Source organism: Rhinoraja longicauda, chromosome 16 (genome assembly GCF_053455715.1).
Source record: "Rhinoraja longicauda isolate Sanriku21f chromosome 16, sRhiLon1.1, whole genome shotgun sequence".
NCBI lineage: Eukaryota > Metazoa > Chordata > Chondrichthyes > Rajiformes > Arhynchobatidae > Rhinoraja > Rhinoraja longicauda.
In genome coordinates, this window is record NC_135968.1 from 7,165,594 (window position 1) to 7,192,212 (window position 26,619).

Below are 26,619 nucleotides of genomic sequence, written 5' to 3' on the forward strand. Positions count from 1 at the left end.
AAGAGTGAATATTTATTTATTCGGCGCCACGCTTTATAATTATCTAAAGTGTATTCTATCCTTCACAGATGTACATTTAGTAGTAGTCTTCGCTTATCCCCTTCTTCGAACCTGCTGGCGAATGAACCGCAGAGTAGCAGCAGGGATTTGGACGACAACAGCCACGACCAAGTACCTCGCTCAGTTCTCCTTCCCGTACCACCACTTGTCCACTGCAGGGAGAAACACAAAGGGAAAATAAACGCCATCACGTGCAAATGTAGCTTCTCGTGTCAAAAAGGCATTATGAAACCACGCTCTGGAGCACGTGGCACGGTCTGTCAAGGTAGTGCAGGGGATTGGGCTTCAGGCTGGGTCTGCCTTGGAGAAAGTCCAGAGTCGATTCCCTCATAACTTAGTGGTCGGCACCTAGTCAGTTTGACCACTTGTCCAGGTTTGTGGGGTTAATTGGCTCGGTATCAATGTAAAATTGTCCCTAGTGTGCGCAGGATAGTGTTGATGTGCGGGGATCGCTGGTCGGTGCGGACACGGGCCGAATGGCCTATTTCTGTGCCGTATCTCCAAACTAAACAAAACATTATCTAGGCGACAAGCTGAAGGCTGCATTTTGCAACTGGCTTCTGGCCAAGCTGTTCCAGTACAACAGTAGAGCTGAGGTTCAAAAAGGCGCTGGTCAAGCCGCATTTGGAGTATTGTGGGCAATTTTGGGCACCATATCTGAGGAAGGATGTGCTGGCTCTGTAGAGGGTCCAGAGGAGATTGACAAGAATGATCCCAGGAATGAGTGGGTTAACGTATGATGAGTACTTGACAGCACTGGGCCTGTACTCGCTGGAGTTTAGAAGGATGAGGGGGGACCTCATTGAAATGTACCGAATAGTGAGAGGTTCGGATAGAGTGGATGTGGAGAGGATGTTTCCACTGGTGGGAGAGTCTAAGACTGGAGGTCATATCCTCAGAATTAAAGGACGTTCCTTTAGGAAGATGAGGAGGAATTTCTTTAGTCAGAGGGTGGTGAATCTGTGGAATTCATTGCCACAAAAGGCTGTGGAGGCCAAATCAGTGGATATTTTTACGGCAGAGATAGATAGATTCTTGATTAGTGCAGGTGTCAGGGGCTGTGGGGAGAATGGGGCTAGGAGGGAGAGATAGATCAGCCATGATTCAATGGCGGAGTAGATGGGCCATGACTCTGCTCCTATCACTTATGACAACTACAATACTGGGACCAATCTACCAAAACCTTGTTTAATGTGTTGTGGGCGTTTTGCTTCACGAGGGACATGTATTGGGCCTGAGCTATAGGGAGAGGTTGAGTAAGCTGGGACTCTTCCTTGGAACGCATGAGGATGAGGAGTAATCTTATAGAGTTGGACAAATCATGGGAGAAGCAGACCGGGTATACGCAGACTCTTGCCCAGAGTAGGGTCATTTTCGTAACGTTTCCTGTCTGACGAGGTCTTAACAACAATTAACGGGTGCTGTACCAACATGATGAAAAGGCATCGTGCAGACATGGGGAATATTACAAAAGATACAAGAGCAAAATACTGGAAATTAAACCAAAAAACGAAGTTCTGAACAGACTTTAACAGTAATTTATCATCTGTGCATACGGCAGCACGTTTCAATTGCGCTAGAACTGAATTTTTAAGTGCTTCGCTTGCCACAGATGATACCGTGTCTTTTGAAGTGATGTGAATCCATGTTTGATTGTTTAGAGACACAGCACGGAAACAGGCCCTTCGGCTAACCGAGTCCGCGCCGACCAGCGATCCCCGCACACTAACATTATCCTGCACACACGAGGGACTATCAATTTTACCAAAGCCAATTAATCTACAAACCTGTGCGTCTTTGGAGTGTGGGAGGAAACCGGAGCACCCGGAGAAAGCCCACGCAGGTCACGGGTACAGACTCCGTACAGGATCAAACCTGGGTCTCTGGCCCTGTAAGGCAGCAACTGTACCTCTGCGCCACCCTGCCCACACAGTGACCATACCCCAGCTTATTCTTCACCTGCCAAATGTGCAATACCTGGGATTGACATTGACATTTGGTCTTTACGATCCAATGCAATTAGATTGCACAATGAATTCACCCACGGGTGAACTGTGGAAAGGGTAGGATACGCAGATGATCGCATCTCTTAGTTATAATCGAGTATTGTAAAAGAGTTCAGTAACAGTGCTGGGGAGCTGCCACTGACTAATGGAACAACGAGAGAGTGCAGAAACCACTCACCATTTGCTACCGTTGAGTCGCCCATTCCAAATTCTGGCAACTGCACAAAAAAAGATAAAGGTTTAGAAATAGGTTTAACCATAACATTTAATGGAACAAAAGCAACAAGAGGGGAACTATCCATCAGAACTACTCCCACAGTCAGGCCCAAACTAACTGCTGGAGTAACTCAGTGGGTCAGGCAGCATCTCTGGAGGAAAAGGATGGGTGATGTTTCGGGTCGGGACCCTTTTTTTTCTCCAGACTCTCACATTCTTCCACCCGAATCAAAGATTCTTTTTTATACGGCACGATAGAACTTTATTTATCCCAGGAGGGAAATTGATCTGCCAACAGATCCATAAAAAACACAAAATACATGAAACGGACGATGGACTGTTGGCGGGCTGCCGCGTGCACAGCGCTGGAACCGGAAACTTTTAAAAATTGTGCCCCCCGGCCTAAATTGCCCACCTGGCCCCCCTCCACTAGTCTCACCTGCCTGCGTTTGGCCCATATCCCTCGAAACCTGTCCTATCCATTATTCATGTGTAGGAAAGAACTGCAGATGCTGGTTTAAATCGAAGGTAGGCACAAAATGCTGGCGTAACTCAGTGGGACAGGCAGCATCTCTGGAGAGAAGGAATGGGTGACGTTTCTTCCGACTTCAGTCTGAAGAAGGGTCCCCCCCCCTCCCCCGAAACGTCACCCATTCCGTTTCTCCAGAGATGCTGCTCCAACTTTTTGGGTCCATCTTCGGTTTAAATCAGCATCTGCAGTTCCTTCCTACACATTTAGACAGGTAGATGGATAGGACAGGTTTCAAGGGATATGGGCCAGATGCAGGCAGGTGAGGCAGGTGTTGGTCAGCATGGGCAATTTGGGTCGAAGGGCCTGTTTCCACACTGTTTGAGATATCCAAGGATGCTGGGAAACTAGAGAAGAAATTGCAGGAATGCTGGCTGAGATATATGAATCACAGTTGGACATGGGAGAGATGCGGGAAGACTGGAAGACATCTCTAGTTAAGAAGGGATACAAAGTAAAACCTGGGATTATGAACTCTGTCTCCGCCCACGGACTCTTCCAATACTTAGCCTTATTTCCCAGAATTCAAAATTCATGAAATTTTTTAATGAGAAATTTTAAGTTGCAGGGTTAGTAACCCTGTGTGCGATAAGTATTTGGCAAGACAGCAAGTGGGAAGGGAGGTAGGGTGCGAGTATGGTTATATTTGCAGCTGCAACAATCTGCAATCTACCCAATGAAAGGTTAATGGGACCAAATTTAATAATGTTCACAGGAGAACTGAATAATGGATAGAAGGTAGAGTAGACCCAAAAAGCTGGAGTAACTCAGCGGGACAGGGCAGCATCTCTGGAGAGAAGGGATGGGTGACGTTTCGGGACGAGACCCTTCTTCAGACTGAAGTCGGAAGAAACGTCACCCATTCCTTCTCTCCAGAGATGCTGCCCGTTCCGCTGAGTTGCTCCAGCTTTTTGTCTCTACCTATCTAAATGTTTCTTAAACGTTGCGATAGTCCCAGCCTCAGCTACCTCCTCCAGCTGCTTGTTCCATACACCCACCTCCCTTTGTGTGGAAAAAGTTACCCCCCCAGATTCCTATTAAATCATTCCCCCCTCACCATAAACCTATGTCCTCTGGTTCTTGATTCCCCTACTCTGGGCCAGAGACTCGACCTACTCTGTATAATAGTCCAGCCGATCTATTCCTCTCGTGATTTTGTACATAAATCTGATACACGATATCTGATCTGCTTGGGAGATTTACCTCCCTTCATACATCGTAGGACATCCTGCACCTGCTCGCAATAAAACAGACTGTCATCAAGACATTTCCAGTACATTTCCCTCTAAACCTTTCAGATCCATGTCCCCGCGGACATTTCACCGTCCGGCGCGGCCTGAAATAGGCCGCGGGATTTTTCTCTGCTCGGCGGGGGTTTCAATGTCGGGAGCCACGACCGCCCCGACGTGCAGCGGCAGCGTGTTCGCCCGCCCCGGATCGTGGGGCTGGGGTCGGCCCGCTGCGGACCTTTCACCGTCCGGCGCGGCCTGGAACGTGGCAACGACACCAGCCTGACCGCGGGAGAAGACGGCAGGGGAAGAGAAAATATATTCTGGCCTTCCATCACAGTGAGGAGGGGACTGGAGGAGACTCACTGTGATGGATGTTTCTTTTTTTGTGTTGGTTGGGGTTGTGTAATTTGCTTATTTTACTGTTTTTATTGTTGGACTGTGGGTGACTAAATGTCGTCCAAAAAAAATTGTTTTTTGGATGACAAATAAAGATATCCTGAATCCTGTCTCTCAAATATTGTTTTCGTACCAGCCTCAACTACCTCCTCCGGCAGCTCGTTCCATACACAGACATCAGCCAAGTCAGTGGATATTTTTACGGCAGAGATAGACAAATTCTCGACTGCAACGGGTGCCAAGGGTCATGGGGAGAAGGCAGGAAAATGGGATTAGGAAGGAGAGATCAGCCGTGATTGAATGGCGGAGTTGACCCGATGGGCCGAATGGCCTAATTTACTCCCATAATTTGTGAAGTTGTGTCCAAATATCAGACAATTGTCTCCTGTGTTGCTCTAGGTAGATGAAGGTATTTCAAATGTATGACACAACTAACATAAAGTAGAAACCACAAAGAGACACAAAGTGCTGGAGTAACTCAGTGGGCCGGACAAGGTTTCCGGAGAAATAGGATGGGCGATGATTCAGACCAGGACCCTTAAGTCTGAAGAAGGGTCCCGACTGAACCGTCACCAGCTCTGAAAAAGGACCCCGACTCAAAATGTCACCAAGTGTGAATCAGGGACCCGACTCAAAACGTCACCCATCCTTTTTCTCCAGAGACGCTGCCTGACCCGCTGCGTTACTCCGCCGCCTTGCGTCTATCGTTGGCATAAACCAGCACCAACACAAAGTAGCATTTACAAGGGACCCGTCGCCAGCTCGCATACGAGACCAAACAGCAAACTATTGCTGTTGAAATGGGTGTCCTTTTGATCAGCGTACTCACTTTATTCAAAAGGGTAGCAGCATAAGGTTCAGAGCAAAAGGACGGGCTGTCACACACGGTGGTGTTTGTACTGAGAAAATAAATGAACATTTGGTAAACAGGCCAAAGTCGAGAGCAGTTAGATATGTCAGAGTGGGATCAAAAACAACAAGGCCACCAGCATAACCAAGGACAAGTCTCACCCCGGTCACTCCCTCTTCTCCCCTCTCCCCTCAGGCAAAAGGTACAGAATTGAGAAAACACACACTTCCAGATTCAGGGACAGTTTCTTCCCAGTTGTTATCAGGCAACTGAACCATCCTCTCACCAACTAGAGAGCGGTCCTGAGCTACTATCTACCTCATTGAAGACCCTCGGTCTATCTTTTATCGGACTTTACTGGACTTTATGCACTAAACGTTATTCCCTTTATCCAGTATCTGTACACTGTGGATGGCTTGATTATAATCGTGTATAATTTTAGTTTAGTTTCGAGATAGAGCACGGAAACAGGCCCTTCAGTACACCGAGACCGTCCCACACTGCGATCCCTGTACACTCACACTATCCCACACACAAGGCCCTTCAGTACACCGAGACCGTGCCACACTGCGATCCCTGTACACTCACACTATCCCACACACAAGGCCCTTCAGTGCACCGAGACCGTGCCACACTGCGATCCCTGTACACTCACACTATCCCACACACATGGGACAATTTACAATTCTTACAGAAGCCAATTAACCTGCAAACCTGCACGTTTTTGGAACATGGGAGGAAACCGGAGCATCCGGAGAAAACCCACGCGGTGACAGGGAGAATGTATACACTCCGTACAGACAGTAACCATAGTCAGGATGGAACCCGGGTCTCTGGCGCTGTGAGGCAGCAACTCTACCTCTGTGCCACTGTGCCAGATGTTGATGGCAGATACAGAATACCCAAGATTCAACCCTTTCACTGCCAGTGCACAGACTCTTCAATATGTCCCCACATAACTATGCCCAAACAGCAATTAACAACAGGTTACGCTAAGGTCATTCATGACAACACAGTGTACTATTCCCTTTAGATTAGCCAGTGTTATCTTCATTTCATCAGTCATTGCAACACTCACCAGTTGATTCCTTCAGGTGGGGATTTTTTCATTATTAGAGCTTTCCAAAAAGCATGTGTGCTTTTGATCACGTTAATAGCAAAGTCCTGAAAGCAAATACGTTGCATGTGAGAGTCATAGAGTGACACAGTGTGGAAACAGGCCCTTCGGCCCAACTTGCCCACGCCGGCCAACAACGTTCCAGCTACACTAGTCCCACCTGCCTGCGTTTGGTCCATATCCCTCTGAACCTGTCCTATCCATGTACCTGTCGAACTGTTTCTTAAACTGCTTATCTGTGTTAATAAACTTCAACACACCTGCTCAACGAGCAATTCCAACGGCAATCGATCCACAGGCCGGTGGTCGAGCAGACAGCTCAAGGTGGTACGTGCAGAGTGGGAGATTGTTGCGGGAAGCACGAGCAAAGAATGCAAGCTACATGGCCATTCAGATCATCGTGGAACAGTGCAGCACAGGAGTGTCACACACTGAGTTACTCCAGCAGTGCAGCACAGGAGTATCACCCACCCCACTCCTCTCCAGAGAAGCCGCCTGTCCCGCTGGGTTGCTCCAGCATTTTGAGTCTATCTTCAGTTTAAACCGGCATCTGCAGTTCCTTCCTGCAGCACAGGAAGAGGCCCTTCGGCCCACAATGTCTGTGCTAAACACAATGACAAGACCAACTCTATTACTCTAATTTACTCCCATAATTTGTGAAGTTGTGTCCAAATATCAGACAATTGTCTCCTGTTATGCTCTAGGTACATGAAGGTATTTCAAATGTCTGACACAACTAACATAAAGTAGAAACCACAAAGAGACACAAAGTGCTGGAGTAACTCAGTGGGCCGGACAAGGTTTCCGGAGAAATAGGATGGGCGATGTTTCGGACCAGGACCGTTAAGTCTGAAGAAGGGTCCCGACTGAAACGTCACCAGCTCTGAAAAAGGACCCCGACTCAAAACATCACCCATATGCCTGCGTATAATCCATATTCCTCTGCTTCCTGCATGTGCAGAAGCTTATCTAATAGTATCATTGGCTTCTGTACAAATGTAAATAATCCCGAGTGTATAGGACAGTGCGAGTGAACAGGGTGATCGACGGTCGGTACGGACTCAGTGGGCCGAAGGGCCCGTTTCCGTGCTGCATCTCCAAAGTCGGCGTCTCTCTGAAGAGTCCGCACCGACCAACGATCACCCACTCGTTCTAACCTACACACACCAGTGACAATGTACAGAAGCCAAGTAACCTATAAATCTACACGTCTGTGCGGTGTGGGAGGGAACCGGAGCACCAGGGGAAAACCGCAGGCGGTCACAGGCAGAACATGCACACTCAGTAAACAGGCCAAAGTCTACAGCAGTTAGATATGTCAGAGTGGGATCAAAAACAACACTTCACTGCCTTGGCACGGCCACCAGCATAACCAAGGACAAGTCTCACCCCGGTCACTCCCTCTTCTCCCCTCTCCCCTCAGGCAAAAGGTACCGAAGTGTGAAAACGCACACTTCCAGATTCAGGGACAGTTTCTTCCCAGTTGTTATCAGGCAACTGAACCATCCTCTCACCAACTAGAGAGCGGTCCTCAGCTACTATCTACCTCATTGAAGACCCTCGGTCTATCTTTTATCGGACTTTATGCAGTAAACGTTATTCCCTTCATCTAGTATCTGTACACTAGTATCATCTAGTATCTGTATAGTATTGTAATCATGTATAATTTTAGTTTAGTTTAGGGATAAAGCACGGATACAGTCCCTTCAGTGCACCGAGCCCGTGCCACACAGCAATCCCTGTACACTCACACTATCCCACACACAAGGCCCTTCAGTGCACCGAGCCCGTGCCACACAGCAATCCCTGTACACTCACACTATCCCACACACAAGGCCCTTCAGTGCACCGAGCCCGTGCCACACAGCAATCCCTGTACACTCACACTATCCCACACACAAGGCCCTTCAGTGCACCGAGCCCGTGCCACACAGCAATCCCTGTACACTCACACTATCCCACACACAAGGCCCTTCAGTGCACCGAGCCCGTGCCACACAGCAATCCCTGTACACTCACACTATCCCACACACAAGGCCCTTCAGTGCACCGAGCCCGTGCCACACAGCAATCCCTGTACACTCACACTATCCCACACACAAGGCCCTTCAGTGCACCGAGCCCGTGCCACACAGCAATCCCTGTACACTCACACTATCCCACACACAAGGCCCTTCAGTGCACCGAGCCCGTGCCACACAGCAATCCCTGTACACTCACACTATCCCACACACAAGGCCCTTCAGTGCACCGAGCCCGTGCCACACAGCAATCCCTGTACACTCACACTATCCCACACACAAGGCCCTTCAGTGCACCGAGCCCGTGCCACACAGCAATCCCTGTACACTCACACTATCCCACACACAAGGCCCTTCAGTGCACCGAGCCCGTGCCACACAGCAATCCCTGTACACTCACACTATCCCACACACAAGGCCCTTCAGTGCACCGAGCCCGTGCCACACAGCAATCCCTGTACACTCACACTATCCCACACACTAGGGACAATTTACAATTCTTACAGAAGCCAATTAACCTGCAAACCTGCACGTTTTTGGAATGTGGGAGGAAACCGGAGCACCACGCGGTCACAGGGAGAATGTATACACTCCGTACAGACAGCACCCGTAGTCAGGATCGAACCCGGGTCTCTGGTGCTGTGAGGCAGCAACTCTACTGCTGTGCCACCGTGTCATGATGAGACAGAGGTAAAATGGATCAGGATATATTTAGTTTAGAGATACGGCGTGGAAACAGGCCCTTCGGCCCACCGAGTCGTCGCCGATCAGCGATCATGGAAACATAGAAAATAGGTGCAGGAGTAGGCCATTCGGCCCTTCGAGCCTGCACTGCCATTCAATATGATCATGGCTGATCATCCAACTCAGTAACCTGTACCTGCCTTCTCTCCATACCCCTTGATCCCTTTAGCCACAAGGGCCACATCTAACTCCCTCTTAAATATAGCCAATGAACTGGCCTCAACTACCCTCTGTGGCAGAGAATTCCACAGATTCACCACTCTCTGTGTGAAAAAAAACGTTTTCATCTCGGTCCTAAAAGACTTCTCCCTTATCCTTAAACTGATCCCCGCACATTAACACCATCCTACACACACTGGGGACAATTTTTACACATACACCAAACCAATTAACCTACAAACCTGTACGTCTTTGGAGTGTGGGAGGAAACCGACGATCTCGGTGAAAACCCACGCAGGTCACGGGGAGAAGGTACAAACTCCGTACAGACAGCACCCGTAGTCGGGATGGAACCCGGGTCTCCGGCGCTGCAAGACAGCGACTCTACCGCTGCGCCACCGTGCCGCCCCTCATACATTTGCGAGGGGAGTATTTGGAAACTGAGTCCAAGGGCAATAGGAATCTGCACGACCTTAAAACAGCGTAGAGAACAAGAAGCCACAATACCTTGTCCTTGAATTCGCTGTTGAACGCAAATAGGTTTTCCGGTTTACCATCAGGCACCTTGTACCGCTTGAACCAGTCCACGGAGGCGGCGAGATATCCTGGCTTTAGCCTTTCCACATCATCGATATCTGGTTACGGAAAATCAAAAAGTGCCGTCATTCGGATCTTTCTCTGGGTGCCACCATCATCAGAGTTTACAATAAAAGATCTAACGTCTCCTGTAAAGATAACCAATGACCCCCATCACTGTAACCACCACGACGAAGACCATTTTCTAAACGGGGAGAGAATCCAGAAATCGGAGGTGCAAAGGGACTTGTGAGTGCTGGTGCAGGATTCCCAAAAAGTCAACTTGCAAGTGGAATCGGTAGTAAAGAAGGCAAACTCAATGCTCGCAATTATTTCAAGAGGACCAGAATACAAAAACAGGGAAGTAATGCTGAGGCTCTATAAGGCACTGCTAAGGGCACATATGGAGTATTGAGAGCAATTTTGGGCACCATATCTGAGGAAGGATGTGCTGACTCTGGGACTTCAGGACTTTGGAGATACAGCGTGGAAACACCGGGTCTGTGGTGACCGGCAATCACCCCGTACACTAACACTATCTTACACATATTAGGGATCATTTACCATTTTACCGAAGCCAATTAACTTGCAAAGCCGCACGTCTTTGGAGTGTGGGAGGAAACCAGAGCACCCGGAGAAAACCCACGCAGTCACGGGGAGAACGTACATACAGACAGCAGCCAGGGTCAGGATCGAACATAGAAAAAACAGGTGCAGGAGTAGGCCATTTGGCCCTTTGAGCTAGCACCGCCATTCAATATGACCATGGCTGATCTTCCAGAATCAGTACCAGAATCAGTATCCCTTGATTTCCTTAGCCCCACGAGCTAAATCAAACTTCTTGAATACATCCAGTGAATTGGCCTCCACTATCTTCTGAGGCAGAGATGGTAAAGAACCCAGTTCTCTGGCGCTGTGAGGCAGCAACTCTACCACAGCGCCAATGTGCCGCCCACCAAGTGCGCATGAGTTCGGCCTGCGTGCACTTACTATTAAATTGATCTGCCTCAGGATCTTTGATATCAATGGCAATAATTTTCCAGTCGGTTTCACCTTCGTCAATCAAAGCCAGAGTCCCCAGAACTTTAACCTGGATCACCTCACCTCTTGCACACACCTGAAAACAGGCAAATGAAACAAAACTAAAATCATTACATCGTCCCAGGCTGTGTCCAGGAGCCTACCTTTCCACTGTCAAGGAAAGCAGATCTCAAATGAAAGGCCTGGGTAGAGTGGAAGTGGAGAGGATGTTTCCAGTAGTGGGAGAGCCTAGGACCAGAGGGCACAGCCTCAGAATAAATAGACAATAGACAATAGGTGCAGGAGGCCATTCGGCCCTTCGAGCCAGCACCGCCATTCAATGTGATCATGGCTGATCAGTCTCAATCAGTACCCCGTTCCTGCCTTCTCCCCATACCCCCTGACTCCGCTATCCTTAAGAGCTCTATCTAGCTCTCTCTTGAATGCATTCAGAGAATTGGCCTCCACTGCCTTCTGAGGCAGAGAATTCTACAGAATAAAAGGACATACCTTTAGAAAGGGGAAGTTGAGGATTTCTTTTTAAGTCAAGAGGGTGGTGAATCTGTGGAATTCATTTCCACAGACGGCTGTGGAGGCCAAATCATTGGGCATTTTTTAAAGCAGATTGACAAATTCTTTATTAGTAAGGGTGTCAAAGATTATGGGCAATCTCCTCCCCCCCCCCTCTCACCTTAAACGTATGTCCTCTGGCTCTCGATTCCCCTACTCTGAGCAAAAGACTCTGTGCGTTTACCTGATCTATTCCTCTCATTCCTCTAAAGGGCAAGACTTTGCTGGAGGAAAACATCTTGTGGAATGTCTGATTTGCCAATCTTTCGCACTCATTTTAAGGAGATGACAGTAATAATTTACAGGAGAATTAAAAAAAAAACAATGATCAATGGACAAAGAGGATGGAGATCATGAAATATATAGGAGAGAACAGCAGGTGCTGGTTGACACCAAAGATAGACACAAAATGCTGGCGTGACTCAGCGGGACAGGTAGCATCTCTGGAGAGAAGGAATAGGTGATGTTTCGATGAAACTTCACCCATTCCTTCCCTCCAGAGGTGCTGCCTGTTTCCGCTGAGTTACGCCAGCATTTTGTGTCTGTGTTCGAGGACGGAGATCAAATCGAATCATGTCCGATGCGCAAAGTAAAACCGAGAGGTGAGGAAGAACTTTTTCTTAGAACGGAGATGAGGAAGAACTTTTTCAGTCAGAGAGTGGTGAAGGTGTGGAATTCTCTGCCTCAGAAGGCAGTGGAGGCCAGTTCGTTGGATGCTTTCAAGAGAGAGCTGGATAGAGCTCTTAAGGATAGCGGAGTGAGGGGGTATGGGGAGAGGGCAGGAACGGGGTACTGATTGAGAATGATCAGCCATGATCGCATTGAATGGCGGTGCTGGCTCGAAGGGCTGAATGGCCTACTCCTGCACCTATTGTCTATTGTCTATTGAGAGAAGGCAAGAAAGTGCTGGAGGAACTCAGAGGATCAGGCAGCATCTACGGAGGGAGAGGATGGGCGACATTTTGTGCCGGGACCCTTCTTCCCACCGTTTGTAATCACGGAAGGGGAGCGGTGAGAGAGAGAGAAAGCAAGATCTGACTGAAAGACGAAAGAAGAATATAAACAGTTAAAACCTTTTAATAAACATTTAACATTGTCTAGCTTCAGGACTGCAACTTCACATTTTCAATTATTCCTTTCCTGAGCTGATCAGGGGAAGTGTCATTTTATTATCAAGGAGATCAGGAAAAGATCTGCTCTGACCCTAATCCCATGTAGTTATTGGAGGTTAAATCAAAGATTCTAGAGGAGCAAGATAGACCACTCGACCCTAAAAACCGTAGTGTGCCATGGCGCCATTTTAGGAGGCAAAAACTTGCAGAAACATTTTTAAAGAAAATAACAAAAATCTGTGAATTGATAGATGAGATGTATTATCCTAAGTCGAAAATGCATTTAATACACCTAACCTACCAAACATCAGAGCCACCTAACCTACGGTTTCTACTGCATGTTTAGTTCAGTTTAGTTTAGTTTAGAGATACAGCGTGGAAACAGGCCCTTTCGGCCCACCGGGTCCGCTCCGACCAGCGATCCCCGCACATTAACACTATCCTACACTCACTAGGGACAATTGTTACATTTACCAAGCCAATTAACCTACAAACCTGCACATCTTTGGAGTGTGGGAGGAAACCGAAGATCTCGGAGAAAACCCAGGCAGGTCACGGGGAGAACGTGCAAACTCCGCACAGACAGCACCCGTAGTCGGGATCAAACCCGGGTCTCTGGCGCTGCATTCGAATGTGCTTCGCTCTTGCACCATCGTAAACTCGAAATATCGTGACTCGAAACATCGTAAGTCAAGGAGCATCCGTATCTCTAAACTAAGCTATAATGCCCTAGGATAGTCAGGGATACAGTTGGAATAGTAAGTTGCAAGTGATTACCTTTAAGTGGCTGAAACGGATAAGAGGAAAACGTCTACACAGGTCACAGTTCCTTCACACATATTTTCACAGAAGGTCGACACGAAATGTTGGAGTAACTCAGCGGGACAGGCAGCATTTCAGGAGAGAAGAAATGTTTCAGACGTTTCAGGTCGAGACCATTCTTCTCTCCAGAAATGCTGCCTGTCCCGCTGAGTTCCTCCGCCATCTTGTGCCTGTCTTCCTTCACGCACATTTTAACACAAGGCATTTTCTAAACACCAGCTGAAAGCTGCCGTACTTTGGTTCCGATTTCACAGACGTCAATAGGATCATTGTCTCCAACACATCTCGTCAATTCATCGGTGTGAGAGGGGTCTTCCCAAGTCTGGAGAGAGAAAAGCAAAGCAGGAGTTACAGGGAAAGGACTGGTTTAACTATTCGCAGTCTACAGTAATCACCGCAACTAAAGAGCAGTCCTGAACGACCATCCACCTCATTGGTAGACCCTCGGACTATCTTCGATCGGACTTTACTGGCTTTGTCTTGCACTAAAACGTTATTCATGTTATTATCATGTATCCCTGTACACTGTGGATGGGTCGAATGTCATCATGTGTTGGTTGTCCTTCCACAGACTGGATAACACACAACAAAAGCTTTTCACTGTACCTTGGTGCACGTGACGATAAGCTAAACTCAAACTGAAACCAAGACCCAAAGATCAGTTTTTTTTAAAGGTAGGTGTGAAAACATGCCCTTCGGCCCACCGAGTCCACACTGACTACGATCACCGTACACTAGTTCTATCCGACACACAGAAGACATTTTATAGAAGCCAATTAAACTGCAAGCCTGCACGTCTTTGGAATGGGACCCAGATTCAATCCTGACTACGGGTGCTGTTTGTACGGGATTTGCACGCTTTCCCCGTGACCACGTGGGTTTTCTCCGGGAGCTCCGGTTTTCCTCCCACACTCCAAAGACGTATATGTTTGTAGGCTAATTGGCTTGGTAAAATTGTAAATTGTTCCCGGTGTGTGTAGGATAGTGCTAGTGTAGGGGGATCTCTGGTCAAGTCAAGTCAATTTTATTTGTATAGCACATTTAAAAACAACCCACGTTGACCAAAGTGCTGTACATCTGATTAGGTACTAAGGAAAAAAATGAAACATACAGTAGCACGCAAACATAACAGCACATACAAAACAGTTCACAGCGCCTCCTCAATGAGCCTCAAACGCTAGGGAGTAGAAATAGGTTTTGAGCCTGGACTTAAAGGAGTCGATGGAGGGGGCAGTTCTGATGGGGAGAGGGATGCTGTTCCACAGTCTAGGAGCTGCAACCGCAAAAGCGCGGTCACCCCTGAGCTTAAGCCTAGACCGCGGGATAGTGAGTAGCCCCATGTCGGCCGACCTGAGGGACCTGGAGTTAGAGAGGTGGGTTAGAAGATTTTTGATGTGGGGGGGAGGGGGGGGAAATGTCCATTTAGGTCGACACGGACTTGGTGGGCCGAAGGGCCTGTTTCCGCGCCGCGTCACTACATTAGAACCAGAGGACTTAGGCTCCTATCACTTATGACCTTATGAGGTTTAAGGCGAAGGGGGGGGGGGGAGGAAAGATTTAATAGGAACCTGAGGGGCGCCATTTTTCACACAAAGGGTGGTTGGTGTATGGAACGAGCTGCCAGAGAAGGTCATAAGTAATAGGAGCAGAATTAGGCCATTCGGTCCATCAAATCTACTCCGCCATTCAATCCTGGCTGATCTATCTCTCCCTCCCAACCCCATTCTTCCTGCCTTCTCCCCATAACCCCTGACAATGAAGTTATGGTAGGTACTATCACAATGTTTAGAAAAGTTAGATTTAGCTCTTGGGGCTAAAGGAATCAAGGGATATGGGGGGAAAAAAGCAGGAAAGGGGTACTGATTTTAGATGATCAGCCATGATCATATTGAATGGAGGTGCTTGCTCTTAGTGCCGAATGGCCTACTCCTGCACCTATGTTTCTAAAACATTTGAATCGATATAAGGATAGGACAAGTTTAGTGGGATATGGGCCAAATGCAGGCAGGTAGGACATAGTGTGGGCAAGTTGGGCCGAAGGGCCTGTTTCCACACTGTATCACTCTGAACCATTGCAGTACCCACGTTAAAGGGGACTGATCTGCATGAAGTGAAACGTGGCTCTTAGCGCGAGGGAGAACATTGTTTCATCTCACTCACCTGTGGCAGAGCGCCGTAGTTCCAAATATATCCCTTATAAGGGAAGATGTTCGCCACAAATCGCAAGTTCCCCTTTTTGATGTCTTGCTTAATGGGATTCAAGGGTTCCTTCGTTGCAATCTGCAAACAGAAGTTTGGTGAAGTTTCATTGTCCTGTGTCCAACGGCAACAGCAGCTGACGCGCTGGTTAACATCCCACGTCAGCAGGCACCGGAGTCGAGGGGAACCCGGCACGTCCCCAATGGGCGCAGATGCACCATGGAGATAGAGCATCCTGTCGCAGCTTGCCATGGCAACAAACAGCAAACGCCTCGCAAACCTGCTTTAAACCTCTCCATTCCATCTCAATGCCATGCCCTCTTACACGGAGAAACAACGGAGTGCAGCTGCTGACTAATACACAAGAGGACACAAAGTGCTGATGTAACTCAGCGGGTCAGACAGCATCTCTGGAAAACACGGAGAGATGAAAAAAACAGGCATTATTTTTGTCTTTGGTGCGTATGTGTGTGTGTGTGTTGGAAGGAACTGCAGATGCTGGTTTAAACCGAAGATAGACACAAAAAGCTGGAGTAACTCAGCGGGACAGGCAGCATCTCTGGAGAGAAGGAATGGGTGACGTTTCAAGTCGAGTCAGGTCTGAAGAAGGGTCTCTAACCGAAACGTCACCCATTCCTTCTCTCCAGAGATGCTGCCTGTCCCACTGAGTTACTCCAGCTTTGTGTGTCTACACACACACATAAATACTCACACACGCACACGTATTTCCACATACACACATATATATATATACACAAACACGCATACACAAACACACACATATATGCACCAACACACATATGCACACACACACATTTATAAACGCACACACATATCTAAATAAACAAACATATATTTATATACCTACACACACAAATAATTCGAAAACTCTTGTTGTTTATTATGGTATTTATAGAATACTATGTTTATGTGTCAGTAGTGCTGTTGCAAGTAAGAATTTCATTGCTCCATTTCGGGACGTTTGACAGTGCAGCGTTCTTTGACTGAAATGAATCGGGGCGCCAGTTGCCACACACAGATTCCACTGGAAGGAGGGTCGGCCTCACAGGCTGCAAAGCTCAGGAGGCCCAAGTTCCCAGCTGTTCAGAAGTTTATAGCAGCAGAATTAGGCCATTCTCACGCCTTCTCCCCATAAGGTCATGTGATAGGAGCAGAATTAGGCCATTCGGCCCATCAAGTCTACTCCGCCATTCAATCATGGCTGATCTATCTCTCCCTCCTAACCCCATTCTCCTGCCTTCTCCCCATAACCTCCAACACCCGCACTAATCAAGAATCTATCTATCTTTAGTTTAGTTTGGAGATACAGTGCGGAAACAGGCCCTTCGGCCCACCGAGTCTGCACTGACCAGCGATCCCCGTATATTGACACTATCCTACGCACACCAGGGACAATTTACATTTATGCAAAGCAAATCAACCTACAAACCTGTAGGTCTTTGGCGTGTGGGAGTAAACCGAAGATCTCGGATAACCGTTGACACCCATACTAATCCCAAATCCGTCCATCTCCGCCTTGAAACTAACCATTGGCCTCCACAGCCGTCTGTGATAATGAATTCCACAGATTCACCACCCTCTGACTAAATAAATTATTTGAAGATAGACAGAAAAAGCTGGAATAACTCAGCGGGACAGGCAGCATCTCTGGAGAGAAGGAACGAGTGACGTTTCGGGCCGAGACCTTTCTTCAGTCTACAGAGATGCTGTCTGGCCGGCTGAGTTACTCCAGTTTTTTGTGTCCATCTTCAGTTTGGACCAGCATCTGCAGTTCCTTCCTACACATAAATAAATTCTTCCTCTCCTCCCTTCTAAAGGTGCACCCTTTTATTCTGTGGCTATGTCCTCTAGTCCTGCACGTTCCCACTAGACTCTCCTGCCCCAGGCAGGACTCTCTTGTCTGGCAAGGGTCCTGTTTCACTGGCATTGGAGCCATCCACCAATGCAAAGGGCAGGATATTTGAGTACAGGAGCAAAGAGGTCCTTCTGCAGTTGTACAGGGCCCTGGTGAGACCACACCTGGAGTATTGCCCTATCTTGGATCAAATCTTACCTCTCCGACAGGCACCAGTTCATCTCCATTAACAACTGTAAATCCCCCACCGCTCCCCTCCCCCAAGGTGTCCCCCAAGGCTCAGTCCTTGGCCCCCTCCTCTTCATCCTCTACCTGTTCCCCCTTGGTCAATTAATCCGCCGTCATGGTCTCAACTTCCACTGCTTCGCTGATGATATCCAGCTCCTCATCTCCATCAAGTCAATCTCCCCCACCACACACTCTACACTGACAAACTGCATCACTGAAATAAAATCTTGGCTTCAATCAAATTTCCTCAAACTCAACTGCAACAAATCCGAAATCATCATCATTGGTCCAAAAACGCTCACCAAATCCACCCAAAACTTCATCCTCAATATTGATGGTCTCCCAGTATCCACCTCCCCTCACATCCGGAATCTTGGAATCATCTTTGATCAAACCCTCTCCTTCGACAAACACATCAAACACATCACCAAGACAGCCTTCTTCCGCCTCAAAAACATCGCCCGTCTCCGTCCATCCCTCTCCTCCACAGCTGCAGAAACCCTCATCCACGCCTTCATCACCTCCCGTCTGGACTACTGCAACAGCCTCCTCAATGCTCACCCTCAAAAATCATCAGTAAACGTCAATACATTCAAAACTCCGCTGCCCGTCTACTCACCCACTCCCCGATCCGTGACCATATCACCCCCATCCTTTACAAGCTCCACTGGCTCCCCATCCCCCAGAGAATCCAGTACAAAATCCTCCTCATGACCTACAAAGCCCTCCATAACCTGACCCCATCCTACCTGACTGACCTCCTCCACAGACACACTCCCACCCGTACCCTCCGCTCGGCTGCTGCCAACCTCCTGTCCCCCCCCCCCATCCGGACCAAACTCAGATCCTGGGGGGACAGGGCTTTCTCCATCGCTGCTCCCACCCTCTGGAACTCACTACCCCAAACCGTCAGAGACTCCTCCTCACTCACCACATTCAAAAGATCACTGAAGTCTCACCTGTTCAGCACTGCCTTCAACCACTGACCGTCACCTCACCTTCTGTCTCCTTTTTCTGTTCGTTTACTTATTTATCTATTTATTTTCTTCTCTATGTTCTAGTAATCCCTGTAAAGCGTCTTTGAGTGTTTGAAAAGCGCTATATAAATGTAATGCATTATTATTATTATTATTGTGTGCAGTTTTGGTCTCCTAATTTGAGGAAGGACGTCCTTGCTATTGAGGCAGTGCAGTGTAGGTTCACGAGGTTAATCCCTGGGATGGAGGGACTGTCATATGAGGAAAGATTGGAAAGACTAGTCTTGTATTGACTGGAGCTTAGAAGGATGAGAGGGGATCTTATAGAGACGTATAAAATCATAAAAGGACTAGACAAGCTAGATGCGGGAAAAATGTTCCCAATGTTGGGGCAGTCCAGAACCAGGGGACACCGTCTAAGAATAAAGGGGAGGCCATTTAAAACTGAGGTGAGAAGAAACGTTTTCACCCAGAGAGTTGTGAATTTGTGGAATTCTCTGCCACAGAAGGCAGTGGAGGCAAATTCACTGGATGAATTTAAAAGAGAGTTAGATAGAGCTCTAGGGGCTAGTGGAATCAAGGGATATGGGGAGAAGACAGGCACAGGTTACTGATTGTGGATGATCAGCCATGATCACAATGAATGGCGGTGCTGGCTCAAAGGGCCAAATGGCCTCCTCCAGTACCTATTTTCTATGTTTCTATCATAGTTTAGTTTATTTAGTTTAGAGGTACAGCGCGGAAACAGGCCCTTTGGCCCGCCGATCTGCTATCCCCCTACACGAGGGATAATTTACAATCCTTAGCAAAGCCAATTAACTTACAAACCTGTACGTCTTTGGAGTGCGGGAGGGAACCGGAGCACCCCGGGAAAAGCCATGCGGGTCACAGAGAGACTGTACAAACTCCATACAGACAGCACCCGTAGTCAGGATTGAACCCGGGTCTCTGGTGCTGCTAGCGCTGTAAGGCAGCGACTCTACCGCTGCGCCACCGTGCCAACTGTTTGGCAAGGGTTCAGCTTCGTTGGCAAGCAGACAGGTGGGGATTGGCTGGCATGGCAAGTGACTCCACAATCAGAAACAATAGCAAACACCAGCAATCACGGTTGTTCGCTGTTGGCTGACTGCCTAGACATTCCAGCCCAAGGCAAAAGTTCACTTGCACCTCCTCCAACCTCATCTACTGTATCCGTTGCTCAAGATGTGGACTCTTATACATCGGCGACACCAAATGTAGACTTGGCAACCGTCTCGCTGAACACCATCGCTCAGTCCGCCTGGACCTACCTGATCTTCTGGTTGCTAAACACTTTAATTCCCCTTCCCACACCTTTCTGTTCTACGTCTCCTCCATTGTCAGAGTGAGGCTAAACGCAAATTGGAGAGAACAGCATCTCATATTTCGCTTGGGTAGCTTAGAGGTATGAATATTGATTTCTCTAACTTCAAGTAAGCATTCCCTCTCTCCTTCCCTCCCCCACCCAAGTCACACCAACTTCTCGTTTACACCCAACAGCTAACAATCGCCTGTTTCCTTTATCGTCGTAACTTTTTTGCACATCTTTCATTCATTGTTCTTTATCTCTCCAGATCATTGTCTATATCTCTCGTTTCCCCTCCCTGTAACTTTCAGTCTGAAGAAAGGTCTCGACCCGAAACGTCACCCATGCCTTCTCTCCAGAGATGCTCCCTGCCCAGCTGAGTTATTCCAGCATCTGCAGTTCCTTCCTGCGAGCTCTCATTAGTTTTCTCCAAAACTACTCATAGACCTACAAATCCTCCCCTCTCCTAAACCACAACCACCCTGCTGTAATGTGTGAAGAGCATCTCTGAGTAATCCATTAGTCCCAAATGTCAAGTCACGAAATTAGCTTAGATTATGAAGCCATGTGGGAGAAAAAGACATTGAGGAAAAGCTAAACTTCATCGACATCAGAGATTCTTGATCAGTACGGGTATCACAGGCTATGGGGAGAAGGCAGGAGAGTGGGGTTGAGAGGGAAAGATAGATCAGCCAGGATTGAATGGCGGAGCAGATTTGATGGGCCGAATGGCCTAATTCGGCTTTTATCGCGTATGAACTTATCAAACAGAAGGCGGTGAAAGCCAACCTGAACCATCAGCACTCAGACACCATTTTAAGTGCAAGTTTCCAGCACTTTGTCGTTCCTTTTCCCCTTCCTTCCAGCTCCCTCCACTGTCCCCACCCCCCAACTACAATCAGTCTGAAGAAGGGTCCCGTCCCGAAACGTCACCTGTCTGTTTTTCTCTGGAGATGCTGCCTGACCCGCTGAGTTACTCCAGCATTTTGAGTCTGTCTTCAGTATATGACAGCATCTGCAGTTCCTTTCTACATATACCCCTCAACAGACCTTTATGGCCAGCTGCACTTGTAGCAATTTGGACTTTGAAAATGCCGCCAATGCCCAGTGACTCTTGTATATTGTCTCAGTGGACTACTTCGGAACACTTTGTACTCAGTCTGAAGGAGAGTCCCGTCCTGAATCTTCACCCATTCCTTCTCTCCAGCGATGCTGCCTGTCCCGCCGAGTTACTCCAGCATTTTGTGTCTATCTTCGGTTTAAACCAGCATCTGCAGTTCCCTCCTATAATCTTGGTACTTCATTAAAGGCTTGGGCCTATACTTTGCTAAATTACTCCAGCATTATGTGTGTATCGTTTGTATTAAATCACGAGGCTCAAATATAACGATGCCCACCATCTTTTGCCCAGGGAAGGAGAATCAAAAACCGAAAGAGGACGTGCTTATGGTGAGCAGAGAACAAATGATTGGCAACCTGCGGGCCAACTTCTTCACAAAGAGGGTGGTGACTGTGTGGAACGAGCTGCCAGAAAAAGTGGTTGAGACATGTACAATTGCAACGTTCAAGATATTTGGATAGGGTACATGGAGAGGAAAGGTTTAAAGGGATAAGGTCCAAATGCAGGCAAATGGGACCGGCGTAGATGTGCATCTTAGTCGGCATGGAAGAGTTGGGCCAAAGGGTCTATTTATGTGCTGCGTTAATCTTCAGCTCCTTTGTCAATACAGGTCCACCACCTATTTTCCGGCCTACTGGTGGTTCGGTACCTCTGATCTGGACAGCCCCCCCCCCCCCCCACCCACCCCCCCGGAAGTTCCCCAGAAAATGTGGCGCCCAGGCCAGGTGAGGCTGGCCGATCTTGACCTCATCGGAACTTCAGTGCTGTTCGGCGGGTCGAATTTGCCAGCTGTGGCCGGGGCTCTGGAACTCTGGCACGGCCACAGCCGTCAGATCCGTTCCCATAGCCGACTTCCACGGCCGGTATCTCAGCCACCCCCCCCCCCCTCCCCCTCTCAAGACTGTGACCTCTGTTGGTCTGGCAAAACGGATAATGAATGGCAAAGCTCTGGAGCCAAGGGTGCCGGAAAATCAGTGGCGGACCTGTGATATACTCAATACAACTTCAGCGTGTTGAAGACTGATTTGAAATGAGAACAAATTACAAGTTATTTAGAAACGGAATGACGTATTAAGAGACAAAAATATAGAATTACCTCCATCTTTGCATTGGTCCAACGAGGAACTTCAACAACCACGTTAAACACATTCTGCAGGGGAATTCACAGTTAGGTTTTTAGTGAACACAATTTATTAGAGACCCAACATTTTGCCTGCTGGCACATGCACACACTTAAACAGGTACCAAAGGTCCGAGTAATCACAGCAATAAACGAATGGTGCTATTTGTTTAAGATTAGCTATGAAGGGATAAGGTCCAAATGCAATGAACTATTAAATACTAAAGCAACGTCTTTAGCTGGGAAGCAACACGATTCCCCATCTATACTACTCACATACGCACTTTTGGCCCGAATCCCTCCAAATCTTTCCTATCCGAAGCAGTCCTGACCGATTATCAACCTTATTGGAGACCCTCAAACTATCTTTAATAGGACGTTACGTTGCACTAAATGTGATTCCCTTTATCATGGATCTGTACACTGTGGACGGCACGATTGTAATCATGTACTGTCTTCGTAACAAGAGGAGTTGAGTATAGGAGCAAAGAGGTCCTTCTACAGTTGTACCGGGCCCTGGTGAGACCGCACCTGGAGTACTGTGTGCAGTTTTTGGTCTCCAAATTTGAGGAAGGATATTCTTGCTATGGAGGGCGTGCAGCGTAGGTTCACTAGGTTAATTCCCGGAATGGCGAGACTGTCGTATGTTGAAAGGCTGGAGCGATTGGGCTTGTATACACTGGAATTTAGAAGGATGAGGGGGGATCTTATTGAAACATATAAGATAATTAGGGGATTGGACACATTAGAGGCAGGAAACATGTTCCCAATGTTGGGGGAGTCCAGAACAAGGGGCCACAGTTTAAGAATAAGGGGTAGGCGATTTAGAACGGAGATGAGGAAGAACTTTTTCAGTCAGAGTGGTGAAGGTGTGGAATTCTCTGCCTCAGAAGGCAGTGGAGGCCAGTTCGTTGGATGCTTTCAAGAGAGAGCTGGATAGAGCTCTTAAGGATAGTGGAGTGAGGGGGTATGGGGAGAAGGCAGGAACGGGGTACTGATTGAGAGTGATCAGCCATGATCGCATTGAATGGCGGTGCTGGCTCGAAGGGCTGAATGGCCTACTCCTGCACCTATTGTCTATTGTCTTTCCGCTGACTGGTTAGCACACAACAAAAAAGCTTTTCACTGTACCTCAGTACAGGCGACTATAAACTAAACTAAAGATGCTGCCTGACCGCTGAGCTACTCAATCCTCAGCAATCAAGCATTTGCAGTCCTGTTTACTGATCTGTATACAGGTTGGATGTAACAAATCGGGGACGGGAACAAAGTAGTGGGGCCGTAGGTTCGATTCCAGCCTCCAGCCACATCTGTGGAGCCTGCCCACCTTTCCAGTCACTGCACGGTTTACCCGCGTGCTCAGGTTTCTTCTCACATGCCAAAGGCACGATGGCAGCTTCGTTAAAGGGCTAGATTATGCTGCTGTAAGTGGCTGGCGGGGAAAGGAAAAAGATCAGACGGTGCTAATGTGCACACGAGGGAGAGAAGGATACGGTGAATGAAGCACGCAATGGGATAGTTCAGGGACCCAGCACAGGCTGAATGACCTTCTGCCTTTCTTAGAGAAACAGATCAAATTCTTAAAGGATTGGACAGGTTAGATGCAGGAAAAAATGTTCCCGATGTTGGGCGAGTCCAGAACCAGGGGGGGTCACAGTTTAAGAATAAGGGGTCGGCCATTTAGGACTGAGAAGAGGAACAACCTCTTCAGCCAGAGTTGTGAATCTGTGGAATTCTCTGCCACAGAAGGCAGTGGAGGCCAATTCACTGGATGTTTTCAAGAGAGAGCTAGATTTAGCTCTGAGGGCTAAAGGAATCAAGGGATATGGGGGGGGGGGGGGGGGGGGGGGGGGGGGGAGGGGAAAGCAGGAACGGGGTACTGATTTTAGATGATCAGCCATGATCATATTGAATGGCGGTGCTGGCTCGAAGGGCCGAATGGCCGACTCCTGCACCCTTGTGTATCCTTGTGACATTTTTCTATGCATCGTAAAACTGCATCTCATCCCGGGATGTTTGGGTTAGTTTACAGATACGAGGCTGAAACCAATTAGCCTGCAATCCTCTACGCCTTTGGAGTGCGGGAGGAAACCGGAGCAAACCCACGTGGTCAGAGAGAGCGTACAAAAACACTTTGTAACTTTCTCGGCGCCCTCTACGTGGCGACTCTTTGCATACTTTGCGTGCGGCATTGCAAAACAAAGAATCTCACTGCAACATGTCACGTGCGATTACACAGTTTCATCCGTTCAACTCCGAAGAGATAGCGCCTGCAGTCAGGATCGAGCCCTGATCTCTACTGCGACGCCACTGCACCGGCCTATTATTACGTGTACCCAGGTACAGTATAAAGCTTTGTTTTACGCAATCAAGGGTTCTGGGGAGAAAGCAGGAACAGGGAACTGATTCTGGATGATCAGCCATGATCACACGAGTGCTGTCTGTACGGAGTTTGTATTTTCTCCCCCGTGACTATGGGGGTGTTCTCCAAGATATTCGGCTTCCTCCCACACTTCAAAGACGTACATGTATGTAGGTAAATTGGCTTGGTGTATTATCCCAAATAGTAGGATAGTGTTAATGTGCGGGGATCGATGGTCGGTGCGGACTCGGTGGGCCGAAAGGCCTGTTTCTGCCCTGTATCTCTAAAATAAACAAGAACCCATCAATCTCTGCTTTAAAATTATCCATTGACTTGGCCTCCACAGCCGTCTGTGGCAAAGAATTCCACAGATTCGCCCCCCTCTGACCGAAGAAATTCCTCCCCATCTCCTTTCTAAAGGTACGTCCGTTTACTCTGAGGCTGTGCCCTGCGGTCGTGGACTCTCCCACTGGATGCTGGGCAAAGGATGTGGATGGATGAAGGAAGAGGTGTCCTTTTATTACCTGTGACTCTGAAGCCCAAAGTGGGATGTCATGGAAAGGAGACACGATCTGACCCTGGGAATTCTCTGCAACAGACAACAATCAGACACAATTACAATGGAATCTCCAAAACCAAGCACGTACCACCCTCAAAACAACTTCCAACTCCTCCCCTTAATGTCAGTCTCCAACAAAACCTGTCCCTCTGCCATGCAGAGCACCCAACTCGTTTGCCTACACACCTCCCCACCCTCTCTACCTCCAACCAGCGCTTTCCTTTTCCTCTCTCCAAGTCAGCCTCACCCCTCTCTCCATCTACCGCTTATTTCCTTCCCACCCCCCCCCCCCCCCCCCCCACCCAGGCTCCTTCCACGTCCCTCAACTTCACACTGGTTTCCTCATCTCCCCCACCCATCCACCTCCCATTCCTTCTCATCCCTCTCCTCTCCCTTCCCCGCATGCCCCTGCCTCCTCTAAAACCCGTTACCCCTCTTCTCCATGTCCTCCTTCTACCTCCCCTCCCCATTTCTATCCCCCTCGCCTCCACCACCATCCTCTCAAACCCAGCACAGCCCCCTCCTGTCTCCCACTCCTCTCAAACTCACCAATCCACTAACCTTCCCTCCACCCCCTCCCCTCTACCCACACCCTTCTGCTGCAACCTTCCCCAACTCGTCCTCCACACCATCCCCTCTCCTCTTCCTCTCCCCTCCTCTAATCATTCCTCCACTTCTGTCCTCCACGCTGTCCCCTTTACCTCCCCCACCATCTACCCCCTCCACTCTACCCCATCCATCCTCCCATCTACCCCCTACATCCTCCTCTACCCTGTCCCCTCTACCTCCCCCACCCTCTACCCCCACCCTCTACCCCCTCCCCTACCTCCCCCACCCTCCCCTCGACCTCCTCCATCCTCCCTTCGACCTCCCCCACCCTCTACCTCCACCATCTTCCCCTCTACCCGCTACAACCAACCCTCCCGCCACCCTATCCCCCTCCAATCTCACCTCTACCCCCCTCCCTACACCCCTCTCCTCCACGTCGTCCATTTCATCCTCCTCCCTCCCCTCTCCTCCACCCTCCCCTTTCTACCACCTTCCTCCTCTCCATCCACCCTCTCCTCCATCCATCCACCCCGCTGCTGCTCTCTTCCCCCTCCCCGTGCTCCCTCCTGCCAGGCGGCCGCTCACTGAGGTAGAGGCGGTAAGAGGCGGTGTTGCTCTGCCCGCGTTCCTCCACCCGGTACATGGCGCCGACCCACGTCCCCACTCCGCTCCGCCGGCTCGCCCCGCACCGCGCCTGCGCCAGCCAGCCCGGCCCCCGCTGCGCCAGCCCAGCCCCCGTCTCTCCCTCGCACTTCCGCCCCGCACTGCGCCAGCCCAGCCCCCGCTGCGCCAGCCCGCCCCGCACTGCGCCAGCCCAGCCCCCGTCTCTCCCTCGCACTTCCGCCCCGCACCGGACCGCGCATCACATCACTTCC

General features: G+C 48.9%; 1 protein-coding gene across 1 annotated transcript; it reads right to left on the minus strand.

Annotated features, from left to right (window-relative positions):
* Positions 1 to 26,478, minus strand: LOC144601176 (inorganic pyrophosphatase-like). Its single transcript, XM_078413137.1, has 11 exons — positions 26,330 to 26,478; positions 25,161 to 25,225; positions 22,251 to 22,304; positions 15,591 to 15,710; positions 13,666 to 13,752; positions 10,897 to 11,023; positions 9,838 to 9,965; positions 6,368 to 6,453; positions 5,269 to 5,338; positions 2,245 to 2,284; positions 1 to 212 (listed from the first exon to the last, which is right to left on the minus strand). Exons 1-11 carry the CDS (start codon positions 26,385 to 26,387, stop codon positions 181 to 183), a joined length of 867 nt encoding a protein of 288 aa, XP_078269263.1. The 5' UTR covers positions 26,388 to 26,478; the 3' UTR covers positions 1 to 180.
* Between the last annotated feature and the right edge of the window lie 141 nt (positions 26,479 to 26,619).